This window comes from Blennius ocellaris (genome assembly GCF_963422515.1).
Source record: "Blennius ocellaris genome assembly, chromosome: 16".
Lineage (NCBI taxonomy): Eukaryota > Metazoa > Chordata > Actinopteri > Blenniiformes > Blenniidae > Blennius > Blennius ocellaris.
In genome coordinates, this window is record NC_137665.1 from 544802 (window position 1) to 567552 (window position 22751).

General features: G+C 51.8%; 1 protein-coding gene and 1 pseudogene across 2 annotated transcripts; both read left to right on the forward strand.

Annotated features, from left to right (window-relative positions):
• Nucleotides 1-6440: 6440 nt before the first annotated feature.
• On the forward strand, nucleotides 6441-18271 carry LOC308141592 (myosin-1B-like; annotated as a pseudogene). The gene is made up of 31 exons: nucleotides 6441-6551; nucleotides 6705-6861; nucleotides 7258-7285; nucleotides 7361-7469; nucleotides 7530-7622; nucleotides 7711-7774; nucleotides 7876-7974; nucleotides 8049-8152; nucleotides 8811-8949; nucleotides 9039-9157; nucleotides 9258-9407; nucleotides 9483-9653; nucleotides 9741-10047; nucleotides 10156-10217; nucleotides 10576-10663; nucleotides 11193-11310; nucleotides 11382-11505; nucleotides 11577-11713; nucleotides 11831-12086; nucleotides 12348-12590; nucleotides 13251-13427; nucleotides 13554-13699; nucleotides 13821-13911; nucleotides 14540-14929; nucleotides 16641-16767; nucleotides 16842-16960; nucleotides 17032-17228; nucleotides 17301-17484; nucleotides 17620-17785; nucleotides 17870-17994; nucleotides 18079-18271. The product of its transcript is annotated as a myosin-1B-like (transcript).
• A 14-nt stretch (nucleotides 18272-18285) lies between these two features.
• On the forward strand, nucleotides 18286-22518 carry LOC308141622 (myosin heavy chain, skeletal muscle-like; the record flags this gene model as incomplete). Its single annotated transcript, XM_080511829.1, has 7 exons — nucleotides 18286-18387; nucleotides 18474-18713; nucleotides 19462-19833; nucleotides 21110-21214; nucleotides 21420-21515; nucleotides 21595-21795; nucleotides 22498-22518. The coding sequence occupies 7 exons, from the start codon at nucleotides 18286-18288 to the stop codon at nucleotides 22516-22518; spliced, it is 1137 nt and encodes a 378-aa protein (XP_080367955.1).
• Nucleotides 22519-22751: the final 233 nt, after the last annotated feature.

The following is a 22751-nucleotide window of genomic DNA, read 5'->3' on the forward strand; positions in this document are numbered from 1 at the left end:
CAGATTATAGAGCATCTTCCTCCCACTGACTGATGTACGAGAACTCCAGACGTCCAGGAAACAGTTTTCAAAACTGCCTCTCTGAGTTGATTCATTGTGTTTCTGTATAAACGAGTTCATATTTAAATGAGACACTAAAGTCAACGACCCTCAGAAACGAGGGGGTTTGTGGTTCTGCAGCAGAACCTTGAGGAACAGGAGCAGCTCTGCAGGCCTTCAGCTGGCGGTTCTGCTGGAGGCCCCCCGAGTCAGGGAACACTGCCTATATAAACAACAACAACAACAACGAGGTTGTGTAATTGGACGCTGCTTCGCTCTGAGACACTGAATGTTCCGTGATGATTTACCATCAAATCCTCCTTCTGCTCTGAACCAGGCAGAGGAACATGATCGTCTCTGGATAAAGAATGATCAATGTGCACTGCGGCTTATCAGCAGTCCCCAGAGCCCACGCCTCACTCTGGCCCAGAAACCACTGTGGGGCTGGAGGGGTGGGGGGGTGGGGGGGGGTCTAATCTGCAGGGATCGCTGGCTGGATGTTCGTTTTTGGACGCAGCCGAGCGAGGAGAGCTCACATCTGCCTGCAGAACCTGACGGCTGCTGGGCGGCGGCGGCGGGGCGGCGGTGTGAAGGTGGAGACGCCGTGACGACGGAGCCGTGTGGCGTCGCTGTGCTCGCCGGGGCGACGGAGCAGAGTGGGCGGGTGGAGGCGAATGATGTGCAGCGTTGAAAGGAGGCCGTCTCTCTGGGTCCTGGCGTGACGGCGTCACTTACCCTCCACACGGGCCTGGTCCTGCAGGTTGAGCCTCCACACGGGCCTGGTCCTGCAGGTTTACCCTCCACACGGGCCTGGTCCTGCAGGTTGAGCCTCCACACGGGCCTGGTCCTGCAGGTTGAGCCTCCACACGGGCCTGGTCCTGCAGGTTGAGCCTCCACACGGGCCTGGTCCTGCAGGTTGAGCCTCCACACGGGCCTGGTCCTGCTGGTTTACCCTCCACACGGGCCTGGTCCTGCAGGTTGAGCCTCCACACGGGCCTGGTCCTGCAGGTTGAGCCTCCACACGGGCCTGGTTCTGCAGGTTGAGCCTCCACACGGGCCTGGTCCTGCTGGTTTACCCTCCACACGGGCCTGGTCCTGCAGGTTGAGCCTCCACACGGGCCTGGTCCTGCAGGTTGAGCCTCCACACGGGCCTGGTTCTGCAGGTTGAACCTCCACACGGGCCTGGTTCTGCAGGTTGAGCCTCCACACGGGCCTGGTTCTGCAGGTTTACCCTCCACACGGGCCTGGTTCTGCAGGTTGAACCTCCACACGGGCCTGGTCCTGCAGGTTGAGCCTCCACACGGGCCTGGTTCTGCAGGTTGAACCTCCACACGGGCCTGGTTCTGCAGGTTGAGCCTCCACACGGGCCTGGTTCTGCAGGTTGAGCCTCCACACGGGCCTGGTCCTGCAGGTTGAGCCTCCACACGGGCCTGGTCCTGCAGGTTGAGCCTCCACACGGGCCTGGTTCTGCAGGTTTACCCTCCACACGGGCCTGGTCCTGCAGGTTGAGCCTCCACACGGGCCTGGTTCTGCAGGTTGAGCCTCCACACGGGCCTGGTTCTGCAGGTTTACCCTCCACACGGGCCTGGTTCTGCAGGTTGAGCCTCCACACGGGCCTGGTTCTGCAGGTTGAGCCTCCACACGGGCCTGGTTCTGCAGAAAGCTGCCAAAAGCAGCTATATTTCCATGGATAAATATAGAATAATAAAGCCTGAAAGATCCTGGAGAACCACTTCCAACTGCTTCTATTATATTATAATCCAGGGTGTTTAAACACCCTGGATTATAATCCAGGGTGTTTAAACACCCTCTCTACAACGTCACCCTGAAACCAGAGCTGCTCTACAATGGCGCCCACTTTCTGAAACTGATGAGACTGTGGCAGAGCGCCGGACACTTCTGACCTCCTGCTGGGGCGAGAAAGAAGGTTTCCAGACCCTCGGAAGATGCTCTATCATCTGGATTAGAGGAGGAAGATGCTCTATCATCTGGATTAGAGGAGGAAGATGCTCTATCATCTGGTGTTTCCTACCGGGTCCTGGAATGTTTTTCAAGGCGCTGAGAAGTAAAATGTCTTCTTCTTATTGTTATTATTATTACTAGTATGTAAAAAAGTTACATTAAATAAGAAAACCATGAACACAGCTAATGCTAAAGCTAATGCTAAAGCTAATGTTAAAGCTAATGTTCAAGCTATTGTGAATGCTAATACTGAAGCCAACACCAGATTCAACAACAAATTCAGATGTTTCGAAATAAACAAATGTAATCTTGTCATCATGTATTTGAAAAGAGATCCTATAACAGACTGAAACATATAAAACTGAGTTTTTGTGTTTCAAAATAAGAGCCTCTGTTTTCTCGTCTCGTGCTGCTGAATCCAGAGACGTGGATTTCTAAACTCTGTGTTCTGGTTCACATGCAAACACAAAAAGCATCACATCGTCTGGAAACCGTTAAAAATGGAAGTCCTACCATGTCGTCCCTCAACCAGCGACTGAGACGGAGGGACAGGAGGGACAATCAGGTCTCCGTCATGTCCACCGCCAGTCTGCAGGACGAACAGCGGACGTCTTTCTGTCTGGAATCGTAGCGACAGTGAAACATCTGGAGGTTTGATTCCTTCTCAGTGGGTCTTGGTTGGACGTCTGCTGCAGGACGGACACAAAGCTGGACAGACACACAACAGAGACTCTTCTGTCCACCGCCTGGCCTCTGACAGGCCGGCTGTGTCCAACAGAATGAAGACGTTTGTCTCTACAGAGAAAACTCTTCAAAACCAGAATCCACCGAATCAAAGTAAAAAATAAAACAAAAAGAAAAAGTGAGACGTCGTCTTTTGTCTCCAGGAGCTGAACTGGATCGTTTGAGGATCGTCTGTCTGGAAGCAGCTGCTCTGCTTTTTAATCCACTGGATTTTATCCTCCACTGACTATTTGATCCTCAATTAAAGAAAACATAAAAACAGACAACGAAGTAAAAATAGCTTCATTTTCCTTTTTTAATCCTTTGATTTCAGCCACTTTGTTCTCCGACAGCCAGTCGCCGTGGAGATTCTGGTTTTATGTTCCCTTATTCACATCATTTCTGTGCGACGAAGACTTCAGTAGTTATTATTGGCTGATTGTGGTTTGTCTGGATCGTTTAGAGACGATATCTCACATCTGTACCGTCGAATTGATCTGAAATATTTATATTTACATTATGAACACTAGCATGACGACGTGTGACGGGGAAGACCAACAGCATCTGGATGAACATTTGGTGAAGATATTTAAAGTTACATCAATGAGCAGGAGGAAGATGCTCTAAAATCTGATGTAGTGAGCAGTACAGGCCAATGTTAATGTTACGTATGTATACATAACTGCAGTGCACATGTCAAGAAAGTAATGGATTACTTTACAACACTGATGAATATTAATTTTTGTCGTCCAGGAAGCCATTGCTGATTTAAAAGGTTTACGTTTCCACTGGTGTTTTGGTGGGAAAGCGTTTTGGCGGGAAATGGAAGCGACATCATAGAGTTCAAAGGCACTTTGATGTGCAGCTGATATCAACCTTCAGGCCACCGTGGATCCTGTTACCTTCTTCACCTTGACGTGACCTCATGGTCACGTGACTCAAAGCCACCAGCCGGAGTATCTGAGGTGACACACACACACACACACACACACACACACACACACACACACACACACACACACACACAGTTTGTCCTGGCCCGTCTCCGCCGCCTCGCCGTTAAAACAACTGCAGCCTCTCTGACTTTGACCTTCATTTCCACACCAGCTGGTGCCAATAATCCCTCTAAAAGCAGCGAAGCGAGCCTCCTCCGATCCTCCGGCGGAGGATCTGAGGCTGTGCGAGCGTCCGGCCTCTAATCACCTCGGTCTCGGAACGGACAATATTCAGCCGCTTTCCTTGTAACGCGGCATATAAATAACCCGAAGCTTTGAGGAGGAGCTCTGCAGGAGCTTTTCCAATTCGCAGCTTCACAGCGCGGTTCAGCGGCGGCTCCCATAACAAGGGGGCTAAAAATGAGCTGCGGACCTGGACCTGGGCCGAGGGGGGGGGGCGCTGCAGCCAGGGGGCTTCCTGTCTGGGTCCGGGTCACTGCAGGTCGGCCTGTGTGGGCGACACACATGGGTTGACCCGTTCACACTATTTCAAAATGAGTTGCTGTGAAAACGGGCGAAAATCCAGACTTTGTGCCACCAATCGGGGCGTCGATGGGAAAGGGTGGAGCCGCTGCTGCAGGGTCATCGGTGGAACCGGTGGAGAAGAGCCGGAGCTCGGAGGACGTTTTGTGGCGTTTATTTCCCTCTCCAGATGGTGAAAACTGCAGATTAAAATAAGACGTTCTGACAACACAGAGCTGAATACGACACAAACTACATTCATTTTTATAAAACGTAGCATTTCCAATAAATACTGCTTGATGTGAGTCACAGAGGAACGCTGCAGATTGATGCACCAGGAGCTCACCTGCCTCTTGTTGTCCATGGAAACCGGAAGTTGTGCAGTAAAACAGGAAGTAGTATTATTCAGCAATATAATTTTACCAAAATCCCAAATAATAATTCCAAACTTATGCAAAACACTTTTAATGTATTAACTAACCATCTTTATGCATTTTTACCACATGAACTTATTTATTAGAGAAAACCGGGCGACAGCAGCGACTGGTCACGAGCCCCTCAGCTGCTGTAAACCGTTGTTCTGCACATGCTCAGTAGGAAGACAATAAGAACCAGGTTTCCCCACGATCATGAGCATAGACACAAACATGAGACGCTGCACAGCCGATCGGCGCCTGTTGACGTGACGCCGCCATCTTGGATGGGTCTCCGCTGGAGCTCCACATAAAGACCTCGAGCTAGAAAATCTAAAAAAACATCCGTAGCTCGCTTGCTGGTCCACGTAGCAACACAAGTGATACCTCGTTTTCAAGCTGAGGGAAATCTCTATCCGTTCAGACGTTTCTCTACATTTTGCACCAGAAGGTTTCATTAAAATGGGCTTGAGGTCACGAGTACAGTCCTTTTCTTCCAGTAATTGATTGATTTTTGTGAAAATAAACATTTTTATCTCATTTTCTACTCCACAACAAAGAAAGACTTGAATAAAATCTTCATTGTGGCACTATTTTACCGGTCCGGTCCTCTGGAGATGAAACTGGGCTGCATGTGACCCTGAAGTAATCTGTGTTTGACACTCCTGGTTTAAGGTGTATGAAGCTAAAAATAATCCTGCATCTCCTCTGAGTTTGTGTCGCTCACACCGTCATGCCCATGTAGAGAAAGGAGGCTTCACACCAACGACAATGGAGGGATATAAAAGGAGCGCTGCTGTTCCTGGAAGGTATTGATCCTTCAGCAGGACGACTTCTTGCAGCCTTTGGATCCTCGAGGTGAACCAGGTGAGCTCCACTCCATCGGGATCCAACCGGAAGCATCTGGGAGCTCCTGACGGAGGTTGGTTTTCTGTTTGATGCAGGAGAGACGATGAGCACGGACGGGGAGATGGCGGTGTTCGGGGAGGCGGCTCAGTTCCTCCGGAAGTCTGAGCGCGAGAGGACGGAGGCTCAGTCCCGGCCGTTCGACGGCAAGACGGCGTGTTTCGCCACCGAGGAGAAAGAGATGTACGTCAAGGCTGAAGTCCAGGACCGGGAGGACGGGAGAGTCACCGTCAAGACACAAGACGACAGAGTGAGTGGACAGGAGGACGTCAGGCTGGCCAATGTGTGGAGGACATGGCTTTAGGCAGCCAGACGTCATTTGGACGGTCAATCTTTGGAAAAGACGTCTGACAAAATGCTCAAAGCCTCGAATATGTGTGTAATGTCCATCACTACTTGTCACCATCTAATTTTGTCTAAATCCATGTTCTTAAGCCAAAATACAGCAAATGATTGGCTTGAGTACACAACTCACAACTGACTTACATTCCATGTGTCCAGTAACGAGCAACGTCTCAGTTCTCTGACTCGTCCTGATGCTGAAGCAGAGACCAGGATTTTCCTTTCCAAGATGATGATCTAATTTCTGAAATGTTGACATGATTGGATTTCACTACATCAATTGAATTAAATGACAAACTAATAAGAGGATGAGAGAAACTATTTCAAAGTCCACCCATTCAACAGTTTCTGCCTGAACGCCTGGTGGGAAGGTTTGACAGACACAAGACTGAAGAATCACAGTGAATCTGAACACTGAAGAACTGAGCATGATGGAGACACGGAGTCCAATCAGGAGAAACACTCCAGAACGAGACGGACAGATGAGATTCCTTCATCAGTGTAGAAAAACATCCTGCAGTTTCCTTGCTTCTCTTCTCTGATGCTTCCGTCTCCGTCTCTCCAGACGCTGACGGTCCGGGAGGATCAGGTGTTTCCCATGAACCCTCCGAAGTTCGACAAGATCGAGGACATGGTGATGATGACGCACCTCAACGAGCCGGCGGTGCTCTTCAACCTGAAGGAGCGCTACGCCGCCTGGATGATCTACGTGAGTCAGGAGGGGAAGCCGAGGGCTCCACGTTGGTCCCATTAGAAACTCTGGTGGATTGGACTGCATGGCGCCGGTGGTTCTGCTGGTCGATACCGAGCGCCGATAAAAGTTCCCATATTGTCCATGTTGTGACCTCTTTTTGTCCTCCAGACCTACTCCGGCCTCTTCTGCGTCACCGTCAACCCCTACAAGTGGCTGCCGGTCTACAACCCCGAGGTGGTGCAGGCCTACCGGGGCAAGAAGAGGATGGAGGTCCCGCCTCACATCTTCGCTCTGTCCGACAACGCCTACCAGTTTATGCTCACAGGTACGACACGGGAGGAAGATGCTCTATAATCTGGATTAGAGGAGGAAGATGCTCAATAATCTGAATCACTATATAAAAATGTAAATGTTGTTCTACCAAGCGGTTCATATCACATCAAAGGGTTCATGCTAAAGGGACCAGTTGGCTAACAGAGTAAGAAACTTGCTCTGAAAATGAAAAAGTGTCAAATCCACTGAAAATGAGTTTTGCGTTTTACCTTGAGCAAATTAGCGTTATGTGATATTGTGACTAACATCTCATGAGCTGGGGCTAATGCTAATGCTAACATAGTTCAATGAGCAGACATTCACTAACCGTAAAACAACAACTTCAACATTGTACCTCAACAGGGTTGTGATAAAAACAGAAGATTCACATTCTGTTTTGTGTCCTCAGACCGAGAGAATCAGTCCATCCTCATCACGTGAGTCGTTAGCAGACGTTAAAATGTGGAGAAATAATTGTAATTGTTAAAGCCACCTTGGCCGTCTCTCCTCAGCGGAGAATCCGGTGCAGGAAAAACCGTCAACACCAAACGTGTCATTCAGTACTTTGCGACGATCGCGGTGCCGGCGGACAAGAAGAAGGAGGCCAGCAGTAAAATGAAGGTGAGAGTGAGACCTTGAAGTCTGGTTGGGAGCCACGTTGGAACTTGAGCTGGTCTGCAGGGAACCCTGGAGGACCAGATCATCCAGGCCAACCCGCTGCTGGAAGCCTTCGGCAACGCCAAGACGATGAGGAACGACAACTCGTCTCGCTTCGTGAGTCTTTAACGTGACGTCGATTCGAGGACTTGCTGCGGGAACCACTGCACTTGTGCTCAGGCGTCTATTTTCACCTTCTAAAAAGGGGAAATTCATCCGGATTCACTTTGGAGCGACTGGGAAATTGGCGTCCGCCGACATCGAGACCTGTAAGTTTCTAGAAGGGATGCAATAATTCCACTTTTTTAAAGGACGAGTACAAGTACAAGTACCGATCTTGAGTGACTTCTAACCTCTGTGTTCCTGAAAGACCTGCTGGAGAAGTCCAGAGTGACGTTCCAGCTGGCGGCCGAGAGAAGTTACCACATCTTCTACCAGCTCACCTGCAACAAGAAGCCCGAACTCATCGGTGAGACGACAAATCCTCCTTCCATCAGACATGATTTGGTTTTCAGACTTTAAACTGGCCTCCCTTCCTCCCAGATCTGCTCCTCATCACCACCAACCCTTTCGACTTCGCCTTCGTGAGTCAAGGAGAAATCAGCGTCAAGAGCATCGACGACGCCGAGGAGTTGATGGCGACGGATGTGAGTTCATCTCTCTTTGATCCTCCGACCGGCTGATGGTCACCAGGCTGAATGTGACACACGAGGCTCCGAATGCAGCCTTGATGGGACCGACCCAGAGCTGGATGAATCCGGCTTAGATTGACAAGATGAAAGCTTTTATTCTCCAAGACAGTTTTCTCTCCAAGGTCTTCTTTCAGTTCCAGTTGTACACAACAAAAGAACATAAACCATTTGAGCATTGGACATTAACATTAATGTCCTGACCCTACATGTCGATGCTGCCGTATCGTCTCCAGAAGAAAAACATCATCCAGGTAACCTGGAGTTTTCCTCTGATCTGATTTTCCTCCATCTTCTTTTCAACAGTTTCTAATGAAGCTGGCGACAGCAGGAGATTCTCAATCTCTCTTCTGACACTGAAAAGTTCTCAATCACACCCCGTCGCTCTCCTGAGCTGCTGAACAGGACGAAAGGGAGAAAGACAAATAAAAGTCCATTGTTTAAGTGAGAAACTGTTCTGTAACAAAACCAGATAAAGGAAGCGTTTTCACATGACGTGCTGGTTAAACTGGGATTTAAAAGAATCCTCTCTTTGGGAAGAAAAGCTCCGGAATCGAACCAGGGATCATTTTCCTGCGAGGCGAAAGTGTGGACTGTGACTTTCTTTGCTACGCAGGAAGCCTTCGACGTCCTCGGCTTCACCACTGAAGAGAAGATGTCCGTCTACAAGCTGACCGGCGCCGTGATGCATTATGGGAACATGAAGTTCAAGCAGAAGCAGCGGGAGGAGCAGGCGGAGCCGGACGGCACCGAGGGTGAGGGCCGTCCGTCGGAGTGCCTTGCTCATAGACACCAGGCACAAATGAGTCCAGAGGAAAAGACAGCCTGTTTGGTTTGTGTGCAGAAGCTGATAAGGCGGCGTACCTGATGGGCCTGAACTCCGCCGACCTGCTGAAGAACCTCTGCTACCCCCGAGTGAAGGTCGGCAACGAGTACGTCACCAAAGGACAGAACGTCCAGCAGGTGAGGGCGCCGATCAAAGAGTCCACTTTTAGTGGATACGTTTCCGTTAAGAAGCTCAAGAGTTGAAGGAAATCTGATCAGAGACTTTGCTCCCCGCCAGGTCTACAACTCCATCGGCGCCTTGGCGAAGTCCGTCTACGAGAAGATGTTTCTGTGGATGGTTTTACGAATCAACCAGCAGCTGGACACCAAACAGTCCAGACAACATTTCATCGGCGTCCTCGACATCGCCGGCTTCGAAATCTTTGATGTAAAATGCTTCCAAGTTTGGATTCGTCCTTAAAGCTCGTGGATTTATCGGATTGTTCACGACTTGTCGTTGCAGTACAACAGTCTGGAGCAGCTCTGCATCAACTTCACCAACGAGAAGCTGCAGCAGTTCTTCAACCACCACATGTTCGTGCTGGAGCAGGAAGAGTACAAGAAGGAAGGCATCGCCTGGGAGTTCATCGACTTCGGGATGGACCTGGCCGCCTGCATCGAGCTCATCGAGAAGGTAGGACACACCGTCGGACCAAAAACATGAACCGAGGGGGGGAAAGAGAATTCTGCTCATTGTCACCGATAACCTTCATTTCCCAAGCCGATGGGGATCTTCTCCATCCTGGAGGAGGAGTGCATGTTCCCCAAATCCACAGACACGTCCTTCAAGAACAAGCTGTACGACCAGCATGTGGGGAAGACCAGCTGCTTCCTGAAGCCCAAGGCGGTGAAGGGGAAGCCGGAGGCTCACTTCTCCCTGGTGCACTACGCCGGGAACGTGGACTACAACGTCAGCGGCTGGCTGGACAAGAACAAAGACCCTCTGAACGAGTCGGTGGTGCAGCTCTACCAGAAGTCCTCCGTCAAGGTGCTGGCCATGTTGTACGCCAGCTTCTCCGGATCAGATGGTACGACAGGCTTCCTGCTTGCTTCTGTTCCGTTTTGCCCGTCGTCTGGGTGGATGATGGTGCCGAGCTGCAGTTGAACTGGTGTCGTCTGTGCAGAAGCTCCTGCAGGAGCCAAGAAAGGAGCCAAGAAGAAGGGCGCCTCCTTCCAGACGGTGTCGGCACTCTTCAGGGTAAGAAACTATCATCCCCGTCAGTAGATACTGGAGATCCTCGTATCAATCACTATCAATCTGAAAAGCTTTTTCCAACGTTGAATTCTAGCTATTCTTGAGTCCTAGAAACCAGATGGTTTGGTAAAGAAGTGGCTCGTCATTCGTTTTGTTCCTTTGGGCCAAATTACAACTTTTAATGGTGTAAAAAGCTCAGCAGTGACCTCTAGTGGTGTGTGAGTGACTGAATGAATGTGAATCATGTAAAGCTTGTCACATCTCCATTAGATGACACTGATACAATCATTTCCATTCAGCTGAGAATCCAGTCAGACCATCTCAAACAGTTTGACCATTCATGTGTTCATTTTCCCTCCAGGAGAATCTTGGGAAGCTCATGACCAACCTGAGAACGACTCACCCACACTTTGTCCGCTGTCTGATACCAAACGAGACCAAAACACCAGGTGATCCTCGGCCTCCTGCTCATCCAGACGTACAAACAGCTGGAAGTCTACAGTGACTATGAGAACTTGAGCTATCACGGTAGAGTGCTGGCCCATCGCCAACGCCACATTGGTTTGCGGAACCGAGTTAGCATCGCCGGGATGATAGCCATTAGCTCACATTAGCTAGCCTGTCGGGTAGCTACGTCACTCTGTGAACCACTGAGCGTCTCCATAGCAACAGACGCTGATCTCCTTTGATCTCCATGAGGTGCCACTTCCATCCGGACATTTTTTCCACAATTTTTTGTGATTTATTCAGAAACTCTTAGCTATTCCATCGCCGTTGTCTATTCTGGGACAACGTCCCCAAATCTAGTTGATTGATCCTTGGATGAGGACAAATCATCCTGAACATTCATGTTCATGTAATTCAGGCAAGTAGTTTTTGCAAACAGTTGGTCAAACACATACAAACCAATGACTAAACACAGGCAGACGAAGCCAGAACTGTTGTTGGCGAAGGTAACAACTGCTGCCTTGCTCACAGGTGCCATGGAGAATCACCTGGTGATCCACCAGCTGCGCTGCAACGGCGTCCTGGAAGGAATCCGGATCTGCAGGAAGGGCTTCCCCAGCAGGATCCTCTATGGGGACTTCAAGCAGAGGTGATTAGAAGTCCCACATTCAGCACTTGACCTGTCCTGGTTTCACCCCAGAGGTTGAAATCCCGCCACAGGTACCGGATCCTGAACGCCAGCGCCGTCCCCGAGGGCCAGTTCATGGACAACAAGAAAGCTGCGGAGAAGCTGCTGGGCTCCATCGACGTGGATCACACCCAGTACAAGTTCGGACACACCAAGGTGGTTCAGCACCTCCCAGACGGCTGTAAAGGGGGGTTGTTGTCAAATGCATGGACTCTTCTCCTCCTCAGGTGTTCTTCAAAGCCGGCTTGCTGGGCGCTCTGGAGGAGATGAGGGACGAGCGCCTGGCTCAGGTCGTGATGTCCACCCAGGCACTCTGTCGGGGTCACCTCATCCGGGTGGAGTACCAGAAGATGGTGGCCAGAAAGTAAACACAGCTTCAATTTTCCATTCATGAAAATGGGGTTTTCAGGAGCAGTAGCTAGAACTGTGACGTCTCCTGGTGTCGATGCAGCTTCACACCAACCCCCGTTGTTCTCCACAGAGAGGCCATCTACACCGTCCAGTACAACTTCCGCTCCTTCATGAACGTCAAGCACTGGCCGTGGATGAAGCTGTACTTTAAGCTCAAGCCTCTGCTGAAGAGCGCCGAGGCGGAGAAGGAGATGGCCCAGATGAAGGTGGACTTCAACAAGCTGAAGGACGACTTGTCCAAGTCGGAGAACCGCAGGAAGGAGCTGGAGGAGAAAATGGTTTCCGTGGTGCAGGAGAAGAACGACCTGCAGCTTCAAGTCCAGGCGGTGAGCGACCGAACACGTGAAGCACGTCTCCTACCTCCGCTCGCGTCTCCTACCTCCGCGTCTCGCGCCTCGCACCTCGGCTCGCGTCTCCTACCTCAAACAAGTGAACAAACCCTGATGAAGTTTATACTCCATTAATCTATAAACGCACTGTATTTAAATGAAGTTAACATTTTCTAAAATTCAATAATAATGAGCATAAAGACATAAGAAATGTATAACCGGCCGTCACTGATCGATCTGCTGGTCGTTTGACGTCAGGAGGCCGACAACCTGCAGGACGCCGAGGAGCGATGTGAAGGACTCATCAAGAGCAAGATCCAGCTGGAGGCCAAGCTGAAGGAGGTGACGGAGCGGCTGGAGGACGAGGAGGAGGTGAACGCCGAGCTGACCGCCAAGAAGAGGAAGCTGGAGGACGAGTGCTCCGAGCTGAAGAGGGACATCGACGACCTGGAGATCACGCTCGCCAAGGTGGAGAAGGAGAAACACGCTCTGGAGAACAAGGTGACTGAAGGCTGCGGTGGAGCGACGGCCGGGTGGAGGGGTGGAGGGGTGGCCGGGTGGAGGGGTGGCCGGGTGGAGTGACGGCCGGGTGGAGGGGTGGAGGGGTGGCCGGGTGGAGCGACAGCCGGGTGGAGGGGTGGAGGGGTGGCCGGGTGGAGCGACAGCCGGGTGGAGGGGTGGCTGGGTGGCCGGGTGGAGCGACAGCTGGGTGGAGGGGTGGATGGGTGGCCGGGTGGAGCGACAGCCGGGTGGAGGGGTGGAGGGGTGGCTGGGTGGATGGGTGGCCGGGTGGAGCGACGGCCGGGTGGAGGGGTGGCCGGGTGGAGCAACGGCCGGGTGGAGGGGTGGCCGGATAGAGCGACGGCCGGGTGGAGAGGTGGCCGGGTGGAGCGACGGCCGGGTGGAGGGGTGGCCAGGTGGGGCGACGGCGGGGTGGAGGGGTGGCCGGGTGGAGCGACGGCCGGGTGGAGGGGTGGCCGGGTGGAGTGACGGCCAAGTGGAGGGGTGGAGGAGTGGAGCGGTGGAGAGGTGGAGGGGTGGAGAGGTGGCTGGGTTGAGGGGTGGAGGAGTGGAGGGGTGGAGGGGTGGCTGGGTGGAGGGGTGGAGAAGTGGAGGGGTGGAGGGGTTTCACACCGGCTCCTCCGTCTGCTCCGGATCCAGGTCAAGAACCTGACGGAGGAGATCATGAGTCAGGACGAGAACCTGGCCAAGCTGACCAAGGAGAAGAAGGCCCTGCAGGAGGCTCAGCAGCAGACGCTGGACGACCTCCAGGCCGAGGAGGACAAGGTCAACTCTCTGACCAAAGCCAAGTCCAAGCTGGAGCAGCAGGTGGACGACGTGAGTTCTGCCCCGGGAGCCGGGGGCCCCCTGAGCACCCTGGAGGGCCCTGGAGGGCCCCGGGAGCCGGGGCCCCCCTGAGCGCCCTGGAGGTCTGGGTTGACTCTGCGCTCTGGGGCTTTGCAGCTGGAAGGTTCCCTGGAGCAGGAGAAGAAGATCCGCATGGACCTGGAGCGAGTCAAGAGGAAGCTGGAGGGAGACCTGAAGCTGGCCCAGGAGTCCCTGATGGACCTGGAGAACGACAAGCAGCAGTTGGACGAAAAGCTCAAGAAGTAAGGAGACGTTTCCTCCTGCAGCTCCAACGGACATGTTTGGGACGGTTCGACAGTGGAGGAGCTTTGAGGTCGTCCCTCTTCCGTCATAAAGCCTCCCTTTATTTGCTCTTTTCTACAGGAAAGACTTTGAAGTGTCGCAGCTGCAGACGAAGACGGAAGACGAACAGGCTCTTGGTGGTCAGCTGCAGAAGAAAATTAAAGAGCTCCAGGTGAAACTCACTCACGGTTTCAGGATGGAATTAATCTCCATAAGTGTGAAATGTTGGACTTTAATACCAAAGAAACTCTTTGAACCATGTTGAGACTCTAAATCGGACCAGGAGCAGCTTGGTTAGAACCCTGAGCACAAACACTAGATCTTCACTTTGGGGGGACGGGGAGGAGCTGAATCACTCAGATGCTCAAAATGGCTCCGAACTGCAGAGGCTGGCCTCCAGTCCAGCAGGGGGCAGCCAAGCACCCTGCAGACCTCGTTCTCACCAGGGGGTCTCCGAGGTTGAGAGGTGATCGGAGTGTCACTGTCATCACACGGACGTCACACGTCCATCAGGTTCACGCTGAACGAAATCCTGCCGGCCGAGTGGCTCAGAGCCTGACCTGGTTCAGCGTTCCTCTGAGGACCAGTGGGGGTGAAGGTCCCATCAGAGAGAATACCTGGTGATTCCGCCAACCAGGAATTATTTATCGTGGAAAACGGCTTTAATCTGACGGCAGCTGAAATACAAGTAGCGGGAGGAAGATGCTCTATAATCTGAACTGAATCCGTTAAGTTCATAATAAGGATTTAGATTGAAATTGTTGCACTCTGACCAACATGAAGTATTTCCTCGTCCACAGGCCCGGACCGAGGAGCTGGAGGAGGAGATGGAGGCGGAGCGCTCGGCCCGGGCCAAGGTGGAGAAGCAGCGGTCCGACCTGGCCCGGGAGCTGGAGGAGATCAGCGAGCGGCTGGAGGAGGCCGGCGGCGCCACCGCCGCCCAGCTGGAGATGAACAAGAAGCGCGAGGCGGAGTTCCTGAAGCTGCGGCGCGACCTGGAGGAGTCCACGCTGCAGCACGACGCCACGACCGCCGCGCTGCGCAAGAAGCAGGGCGACTGCACGGCGGAGCTCGGAGAGCAGATCGACAACCTGCAGAGGGTGAAGCAGAAGCTGGAGAAGGAGAAGAGCGAGCTGAAGATGGAGGTCGACGACATGGCGAGCAACGTGGAGAGTCTGGCCAAGGCCAAGGTGGAGAACCTCCACCTCCCGGACCCATCAGCGATAGTGGAAAACTAACCTGGAGCCACGCGCCGATACCGAGTACCGATACCAGTACAAACCTTTAGTTACTCGCCAATACAGAGTACCGATACCAAGTACTGGTACCAGTACTAACCTTTAGTTACTCGCCAATACAGAGTACCGATACCAAGTACTGGTACCAGTACTAACCTTTAGTTACTCGCCGATATCGAATACCGATACCAGTACTAACCTTTAGTTACTCGCCGATACAGAGTACCGATACCGAGTACCGATACCGAGTACCGCTACCGAGTCCCGATTCCAGTACTAATCTTTAGTTACTCGCCGATACCGAGTACCGATACCAGTACTAACCTTTAGTTACTCGCCGATATCGAATACCGATACCAGTACTAACCTTTAGTTACTCGCCGATACAGAGTACCGATACAGAGTACCGCTACCGAGTACCGCTACAGAGTACCGCTACAGAGTACCGGTACCAGTACTAACCTTTAGTTACTCGCCGATATCGAATACCGATACCAGTACTAACCTTTAGTTACTCGCCGATATCGAATACCGATACCAGTACTAACCTTTAGTTACTCGTCGATATCGAATACCGATACCAGTACAAACCTTTAGCTACTCGCCGATATCGAATACCAATACCAGTACTAACCTTTAGTTACTCGCCGATACAGAGTACCGATACTGAGTACCGGTACCAGTACTAACCTTTAGCTACTCGCCGATATCGAATACCAATACCAGTACTAACCTTTAGTTACTCGCCGATACAGAGTACCGATACTGAGTACCGGTATCAGTACTAACCTTTAGTTACTCGCCGATATCGAATACCGATACCAGTACTAACCTTTAGTTACTCGCCGATACAGAGTACCGACACCGAGTACCGCTACCAAGTACAGATTCCAGTACTAACCTTTAGTTACTCGCCAATACAGAGTACCGATACCAAATACTGGTACCAGTACTAACCTTTAGTTACTCGCCGATGCAGAGTACCGATACCAAGTACTGGTACCAGTACTAACCTTTAGTTACTCGCCGATATCGAATACCGATACCAGTACTAACCTTTAGTTACTCGCCGATACAGAGTACCGATACCGAGTACCGATACCGAGTACCGCTACCGAGTACCGCTACCGAGTACCGCTACCGAGTCCCGATTCCAGTACTAATCTTTAGTTACTCGCCGATACCGAGTACCGATACCAGTACTAACCTTTAGCCACTCGACAATACCGAGTACTGACATGATATTTGATACTCCATTGCAGTAAAAAAAAACGACTTGCATGACACGGCTGCTATTTCCACACACAGAACTGACTACGAGGTTTCTGGAGCTCCTGAGGAGTTCACAGAAGAATTATCTGGGACGCACATCCCACAGATGACTCTTCCTAACAAGTCTAGCATGTAGGAACCAGTAATACAATAATAGCTCGTAATACATGTCAATTACGTAACTGGCATTTTAGTCATACATTACTAAAACTTTAAGAAAAGTGAGAGAAAGCAGTAAGATGTGTTTATTCAGTGGATCAATATGATCCGCTTTACCCATTTCTGATAAGTAAACGGAACAAATACTGCAAAATAATCCAGATTATTGGGAAAATTGTGCCCCAGTATCGGCTCAAATACTTGCAAGTGATTGTTTTTCCCACTTTTGCAGATCAACCTGGAGAAAATGTGCCGTTCGCTGGAAGACCAACTGAACGAGGTGAAGACGAAAGAGGAGGAGCTCCAGCGGCTCGCCAACGACCTGTCGGGCCACAGAGCCCGGCTGCAGACGGAGAACGGTGAGGACGCCGCTCCTCAAGCTGCTGCGGCGACGCCTGGAGAGCCTGTAATGACCTTTCCGTCGATCCTCCAGCGGAGATGTGTCGGCAGCTGGAGGAGAAGGAGTCCGTGATGACCCAGCTGACCCGGGGAAAGCAGGCCTTCCTTCAGCAGATGGAGGAGCTGAAGAGGCTCCACGAAGAGGAAGTGAAGGTAGAAATCTGACGGAGGATGGAGACGTCTGAGAGCCGACGGTGTTTGAAGGGAGCGTCCGTTGTGTTCAGGCCAAGAACGCCCTGGCTCATGGGCTGCAGTCGTCCCGTCACGACGGCGACCTCCTGCGGGAGCAGTACGAGGAGGAGCAGGAGGCCAAGGCCGAGCTGCAGCGCTGCCTCTCCAAGGCCAACGCCGAGGTGGCGCTGTGGAGGAACAAGTACGAGACGGACGCCATCCAGCGCACCGAGGAGCTGGAGGAGGCCAAGTGAGGAGCCGACCTCCACAACATCTTCGTGAAGCTCCTCCCCTCTTACCTCCTCACCTGCCGTCTCCGCAGGAAGAAGCTGGCTCTGCGGCTGCAGGACGCAGAGGAAGCTGTGGAGGCGGTCAACTCCAAGTGTTCCTCTCTGGAGAAGACCAAGCAGCGGCTGCAGGGCGAGGTGGAGGACCTGATGATGGACATGGAGAGGTCCAACGCTGCCGCTGCAGCACTGGACAAGAAACAGAGGACCTTTGACAAGGTCTGAGCAAAGTCATTCAGCAAGATCTGTTGACTGTGACAAATACAAATCAACTAATAGTCATAAAGCTGACTGGTCACTGTGATGTTCTGCAGAACGGTTTGTCTGACAGGATCCGTGTGGTTCCGTCTTCAGGTTTTAGCTGAATGGAAGCAGAAACACGAGGAGGGTCAGGCGGAGCTGGAGTCCTCCCTGAAAGAGGTGCGATCGCTGGGAACCGAGAACTTCAAGATGAAGAACACCTTGGAGGAATGTCTGGAGCAGCTGGAGACCCTCAAACGGGAAAACAAGAACCTCCAACGTCTGTCTGGAACCCACCGTCTCCGTCTTTGATGACAATGTTCTGGTAACGGTCAAAGAGGATGTGATGTTGTTCTGATTGCAGAGGAAATCGTGGATCTCACTGAGCAGCTGGGAGAGACAGGAAGGACCGTCCACGAGCTGGACAAGTCCAAGAAACAGGCGGAGCAGGAGAAGCTGGAGGCGCAGACGGCGCTAGAAGAAGCAGAGGTGAACGCAATCGCTTTTCAAGATGAGAGTTTGGCCCATGGCGGCTCTCGTCACGACCACTGCTTGTTCCCTTTTCATCTTCAGGCCTCTCTGGAGCACGGCGAGTCCAAAATCCTTCGAGTGCAGCTGGAGCTGAACCAGGTGAAGTCTGAGGTGGACCGGAGGGCGGCGGAGAAGGACGAGGAGATGGACCAGCTGAAGAGGAACAGCCAGCGGATCGTCGACGTCCTGCAGAGCAATCTGGACGCTGAGGTCCGGAGCAGGAACGACGCCCTGAGGGTGAAGAAGAAGATGGAGGGAGACCTGAACGAGATGGAGGTCCAGCTGGGCCACGCCCACCGGCAGGCGGCCGAGGCCCAGAAGCAGCTGAGGAACCTGCAGGTTCAGCTGAAGGTCGGACACCACGGCGGCAGAGGCGGAGCAGAGTTCCCTCCCTTCACACCCCGGTCCTGAGGGCTTTGTGTTCTCCGGTCCACCAGGAGGTCCAGATCCACCTGGACGACGCCCTCGGGAGCGGCGACGACATGAAGGAGCAGGTGGGCGTGTCCGAGCGCCGGAGCAACCTGCTGCAGGCCGAGACGGAGGAGGTCCGGGCCGCTCTGGAGCAAACCGACAGGAGCCGCAAGCTGGCCGAGCAGGAGCTGCTGGACGCCGGCGAGAGAGTCCAGCTGCTGCACTCGCAGGTTCAAACCCCACAATCCACACCTGGAATACCTCAGGTAGGGCAGGAAGGTCTGCAAGGCGCCTGGAGACGACAGACACAGTCAAACTGCATCAGAAGAGTTTCGCCTTGAAAACAATGTTCCTCTACAGAAACTATGTAGAGTTCATGTTGGGCCTGTTTGTAACACACACACACACACACACACACACACACACACACACACACACACACACACACACACACACACACACACACACACACACACACACACACACACACACACACACACACACACACACACACACACACACACACACACACACACACACACACTAATAACAGGAGGACACGGACATTCTAGTGGACAGACCACCAAGTTGGATTATTATTACGGTGCCTGTCAAAATAAAACTACCAAGTCCCAGGAGAAGAAGGACTGGAAGTCAAGACACAACAGAGGAAACGTTGCTCTGATTGTCTCTACTGAGCATGTGCAGAACTGGTAGTCACCGTGGCCACCAGGACAATGAAACACTGTCAGTCCATCGTCAGTAAATCTATGTGTTTGCAGCTCAAAGTAAAAAAAGAACACCCAAGTCCCAGCGGAGTAAGAACCTGAGACAGTAGCTAGGTTCCCCTCTTAGCAGACTGCAACGTTCACGTTTTAGCAGCAAGTCTGAGTGTTTGGAAACTTTCCCAACAGACGTCGACCTTCACAGTAAAAAGCTGAATTAGAAGACGAGAAGTGCAGAAGGTGGTGGATTGAACCCTAAAGCGTGGACAGATCATTTCCTCTCTTTCAGAACACCAGCCTGCTCAACAGCCGCAAAAAGCTGGAGGCCGACCTGAACCAGGTCCAGAACCAGATGGACGACGGCGTCCAGGCAGCCAGGAACGCTGAGGAGAGAGCCAAGAAGGCCATCACCGACGTCAGTCCGGAAGTCTCCCGGCTCCAGTCCGAGTCACAGAGACGGCTCAGCTGTTTGACAGGCGTCTCTGCGCAGGCGGCCATGATGGCGGAGGAGCTGAGGAAGGAGCAGGACACCAGCGCTCACCTGGAGAGGATGAAGAAGAACCTGGAGGCCACGGTGAAGGACCTGCAGCACCGCCTGGACGAGGCGGAGAACCTCGCCATGAAGGGAGGGAAGAAGCAGCTGCAGAAGCTGGAGGCCAGGGTGAGAGGAGGAGGAGGAGGAGGGGGAGGAGGAGCAGGAGGAGGAGCAGGGACCCTAAACGTATGGTCAAATATACGCTCACTGTGTTGCCCCGTACCGTCAACAGATGGTAGAACGTGTAGAACAGATTGTAGAACGTGTAGAACAGATTGTAGAACGTGTAGAACAGATTGTAGAACGTGTAGAACAGATAGTAGAACGTGTAGAACAGATGGTAGAACGTGTAGAACAGATTGTAGAACGTGTAGAACAGATGGTAGAACGTGTAGAACAGATGGTAGAACGTGTAGAACAGATTGTAGAACGTGTAGAACAGATGGTAGAATGTGTAGAACAGATTGTAGAACGTGTAGAACAGATTGTAGAACGTGTAGAACAGATGGTAGAATGTGTAGAACATATTGTAGAACGTGTAGAACATATTGTAGAACGTGTAGAACAGATTGTAGAACGTGTAGAACAGATTGTAGAACGTGTAGAACAGATTGTAGAACGTGTAGAACAGATGGTAGAATGTGTAGAACATATTGTAGAACGTGTAGAACAGATTGTAGAACGTGTAGAACAGATTGTAGAACGTGTAGAACAGATTGTAGAACGTGCGGTCAGACGAACCCTACACAAGTCACACGTTGTCAGAACCTGAACGCTTCGACCAACGGAACCGGAACACGTTTACAATCATGTCAAACTGTGACGTTTCTGTGAATCAGAGAAAAAATCTCACACTTACATTTTTCCTTTCATTGAAAGTCTTTGATCATCAGGTTGTAAATATCTGAAGGTGATAATGATCTGGTGTATCTGGAGTTGACAAAAACACGGCAACGTTAAACATGAAGCTGGAGTTTCATAAAACACTGACCTGCAGACATCCAACAGTTTAGAATCCAGAAAGTTCAAACTTACTTTTGTGTACAACCTTTATCTGAATCAGAATCCAGAATTCAAACACAAAAATCTGTCCTGGAGTCAAAGGTACAAAAATCCACAAGACAAAATCAACATCCAAGAATCCAAAGCTCCTGTGAATGAGAGTTGACAGGTGACGAGATGCAGGTGAGGAAACAGGAAGTGAAACACAAGACCATGTGGTCAGTGTCAACAGGAAACAGGAAGTGAAGACAAAATATGGAAAAAAGAGGAAAAGAAAAGAAAGAAAGTAAATAGAAAGTAGAAAAGCAAAAATGATAAAAGAGAAAAATAAATGTCTTGATATTTATTGATAATATCCACTGATTGCGTCGACGGTATGAACAGTACCGTGGGTCTGCAGGTACGAGAGCTGGAGAACGATCTGGAGGCCGAGCAGAGGCACGGCTCCGAGTCGCTGAAAGGAGTTCGCAAGCTTGAGCGGAAGATCAAGGAGCTCACGTATCAGGTACGAGTCACGTACCAGGAACGAGTCACGTATCAGGTGAGCTGAGGAACGAGTCCAGAGGTTCTCCACTGAGGAGTTCAGACTTCTCAAAGCAAACGAATCCCTCGAGTCTCGGAAGACGTTTCCTCGACTCTCGTTCGGTTTGAGAAAAGTTTCAGACGCTAATCGTCCCTGGTGATGTTTGTTGTCCTCGTCACACGTCCAGTCCGACGAGGACAAGAAGACGTCGGCGAGGCTGCAGGAGCTCGTCAACAAACTGCAGCTGAAGGTCAAAGCCTACAAGCGGCAGGCCGAAGAGGCCGTGAGTCCATGTCCCTCTGGAACCTTCCGCCCCCCCCCCCCCCCCCCCCCCCAGGTGGCTGACTGGTGTTTGTTTCCAGGAGCAGCAGGCCAACGCCCACCTGACCAAGCTGCGGAAGGTGCAGCACGAGCTGGAGGAGGCGGAGGAGCGAGCCGACGTAGCCGAGTCCCAGATCAACAAGCTGAGGGTGAAGAGTCGCGACCTGGGGAAGGTGAGCCTCCAGCGTCACACCAAACCTCCTTCACCTCCACTGTCACACCAAACCTCCTTCACCTCCAGCGTCACACCAAACCTCCTTCACCTCCACTGTCACACCAAACCTCCTTCACCTCCAGCGTCACACCAAACCTCCTTCACCTCCACTGTCACACCAAACCTCCTTCACCTCCAGCGTCACACCAAACCTCCTTCACCTCCAGCGTCACACCAAACCTCCTTCACCTCCAGCGTCACACCAAACCTCCTTCACCTCCACTGTCACACCAAACCTCCTTCACCTCCAGCGTCACACCAAACCTCCTTCACCTCCAGCGTCACACCAAACCTCCTTCACCTCCAGCGTCACACCAAACCTCCTTCACCTCCAGCGTCACACCAAACCTCCTTCACCTCCAGCGTCACACCAAACCCTCCTTCACCTCCAGCGTCACACCAAACCTCCTTCACCTCCAGCGTCACACCAAACCTCCTTCACCTCCAGCGTCACACCAAACCTCCTTCACCTCCAGCGTCACACCAAACCTCCTTCACCTCCAGCGTCACACCAAACCTCCTTCACCTCCAGCGTCACACCAAACCTCCTTCACCTCCAGCGTCACACCAAACCTCCTTCACCTCCAGCGTCACACCAAACCTCCTTCACCTCCAGCGTCACACCAAACCTCCTTCACCTCCAGCGTCACACCAAACCTCCTTCACCTCCAGCGTCACACCAAACCTCCTTCACCTCCAGCTCTCACCTGGTTTCATTCTTCCCTTCCAGGCCAAAGACAGCGGAGAGTGAACCTGCCGGAGCTCTCGGAACAACAGAGTGCTGTGAGATAGTTTGCAACATACTCTTACGTAATGATGTGTTTGTGTATTTAAAGCCGGAGTGTCAACAGTGAGATGAGCCACAAGAACCTTTAAACGTACGTTTTTCTTCATTGGGACGCAGAGAAAAGGTGGTGAAAACGTCAATATTTGAACAATTACTACTTAAAACGACTCCAATGTCAACATAAAGCAAGTTCCGGG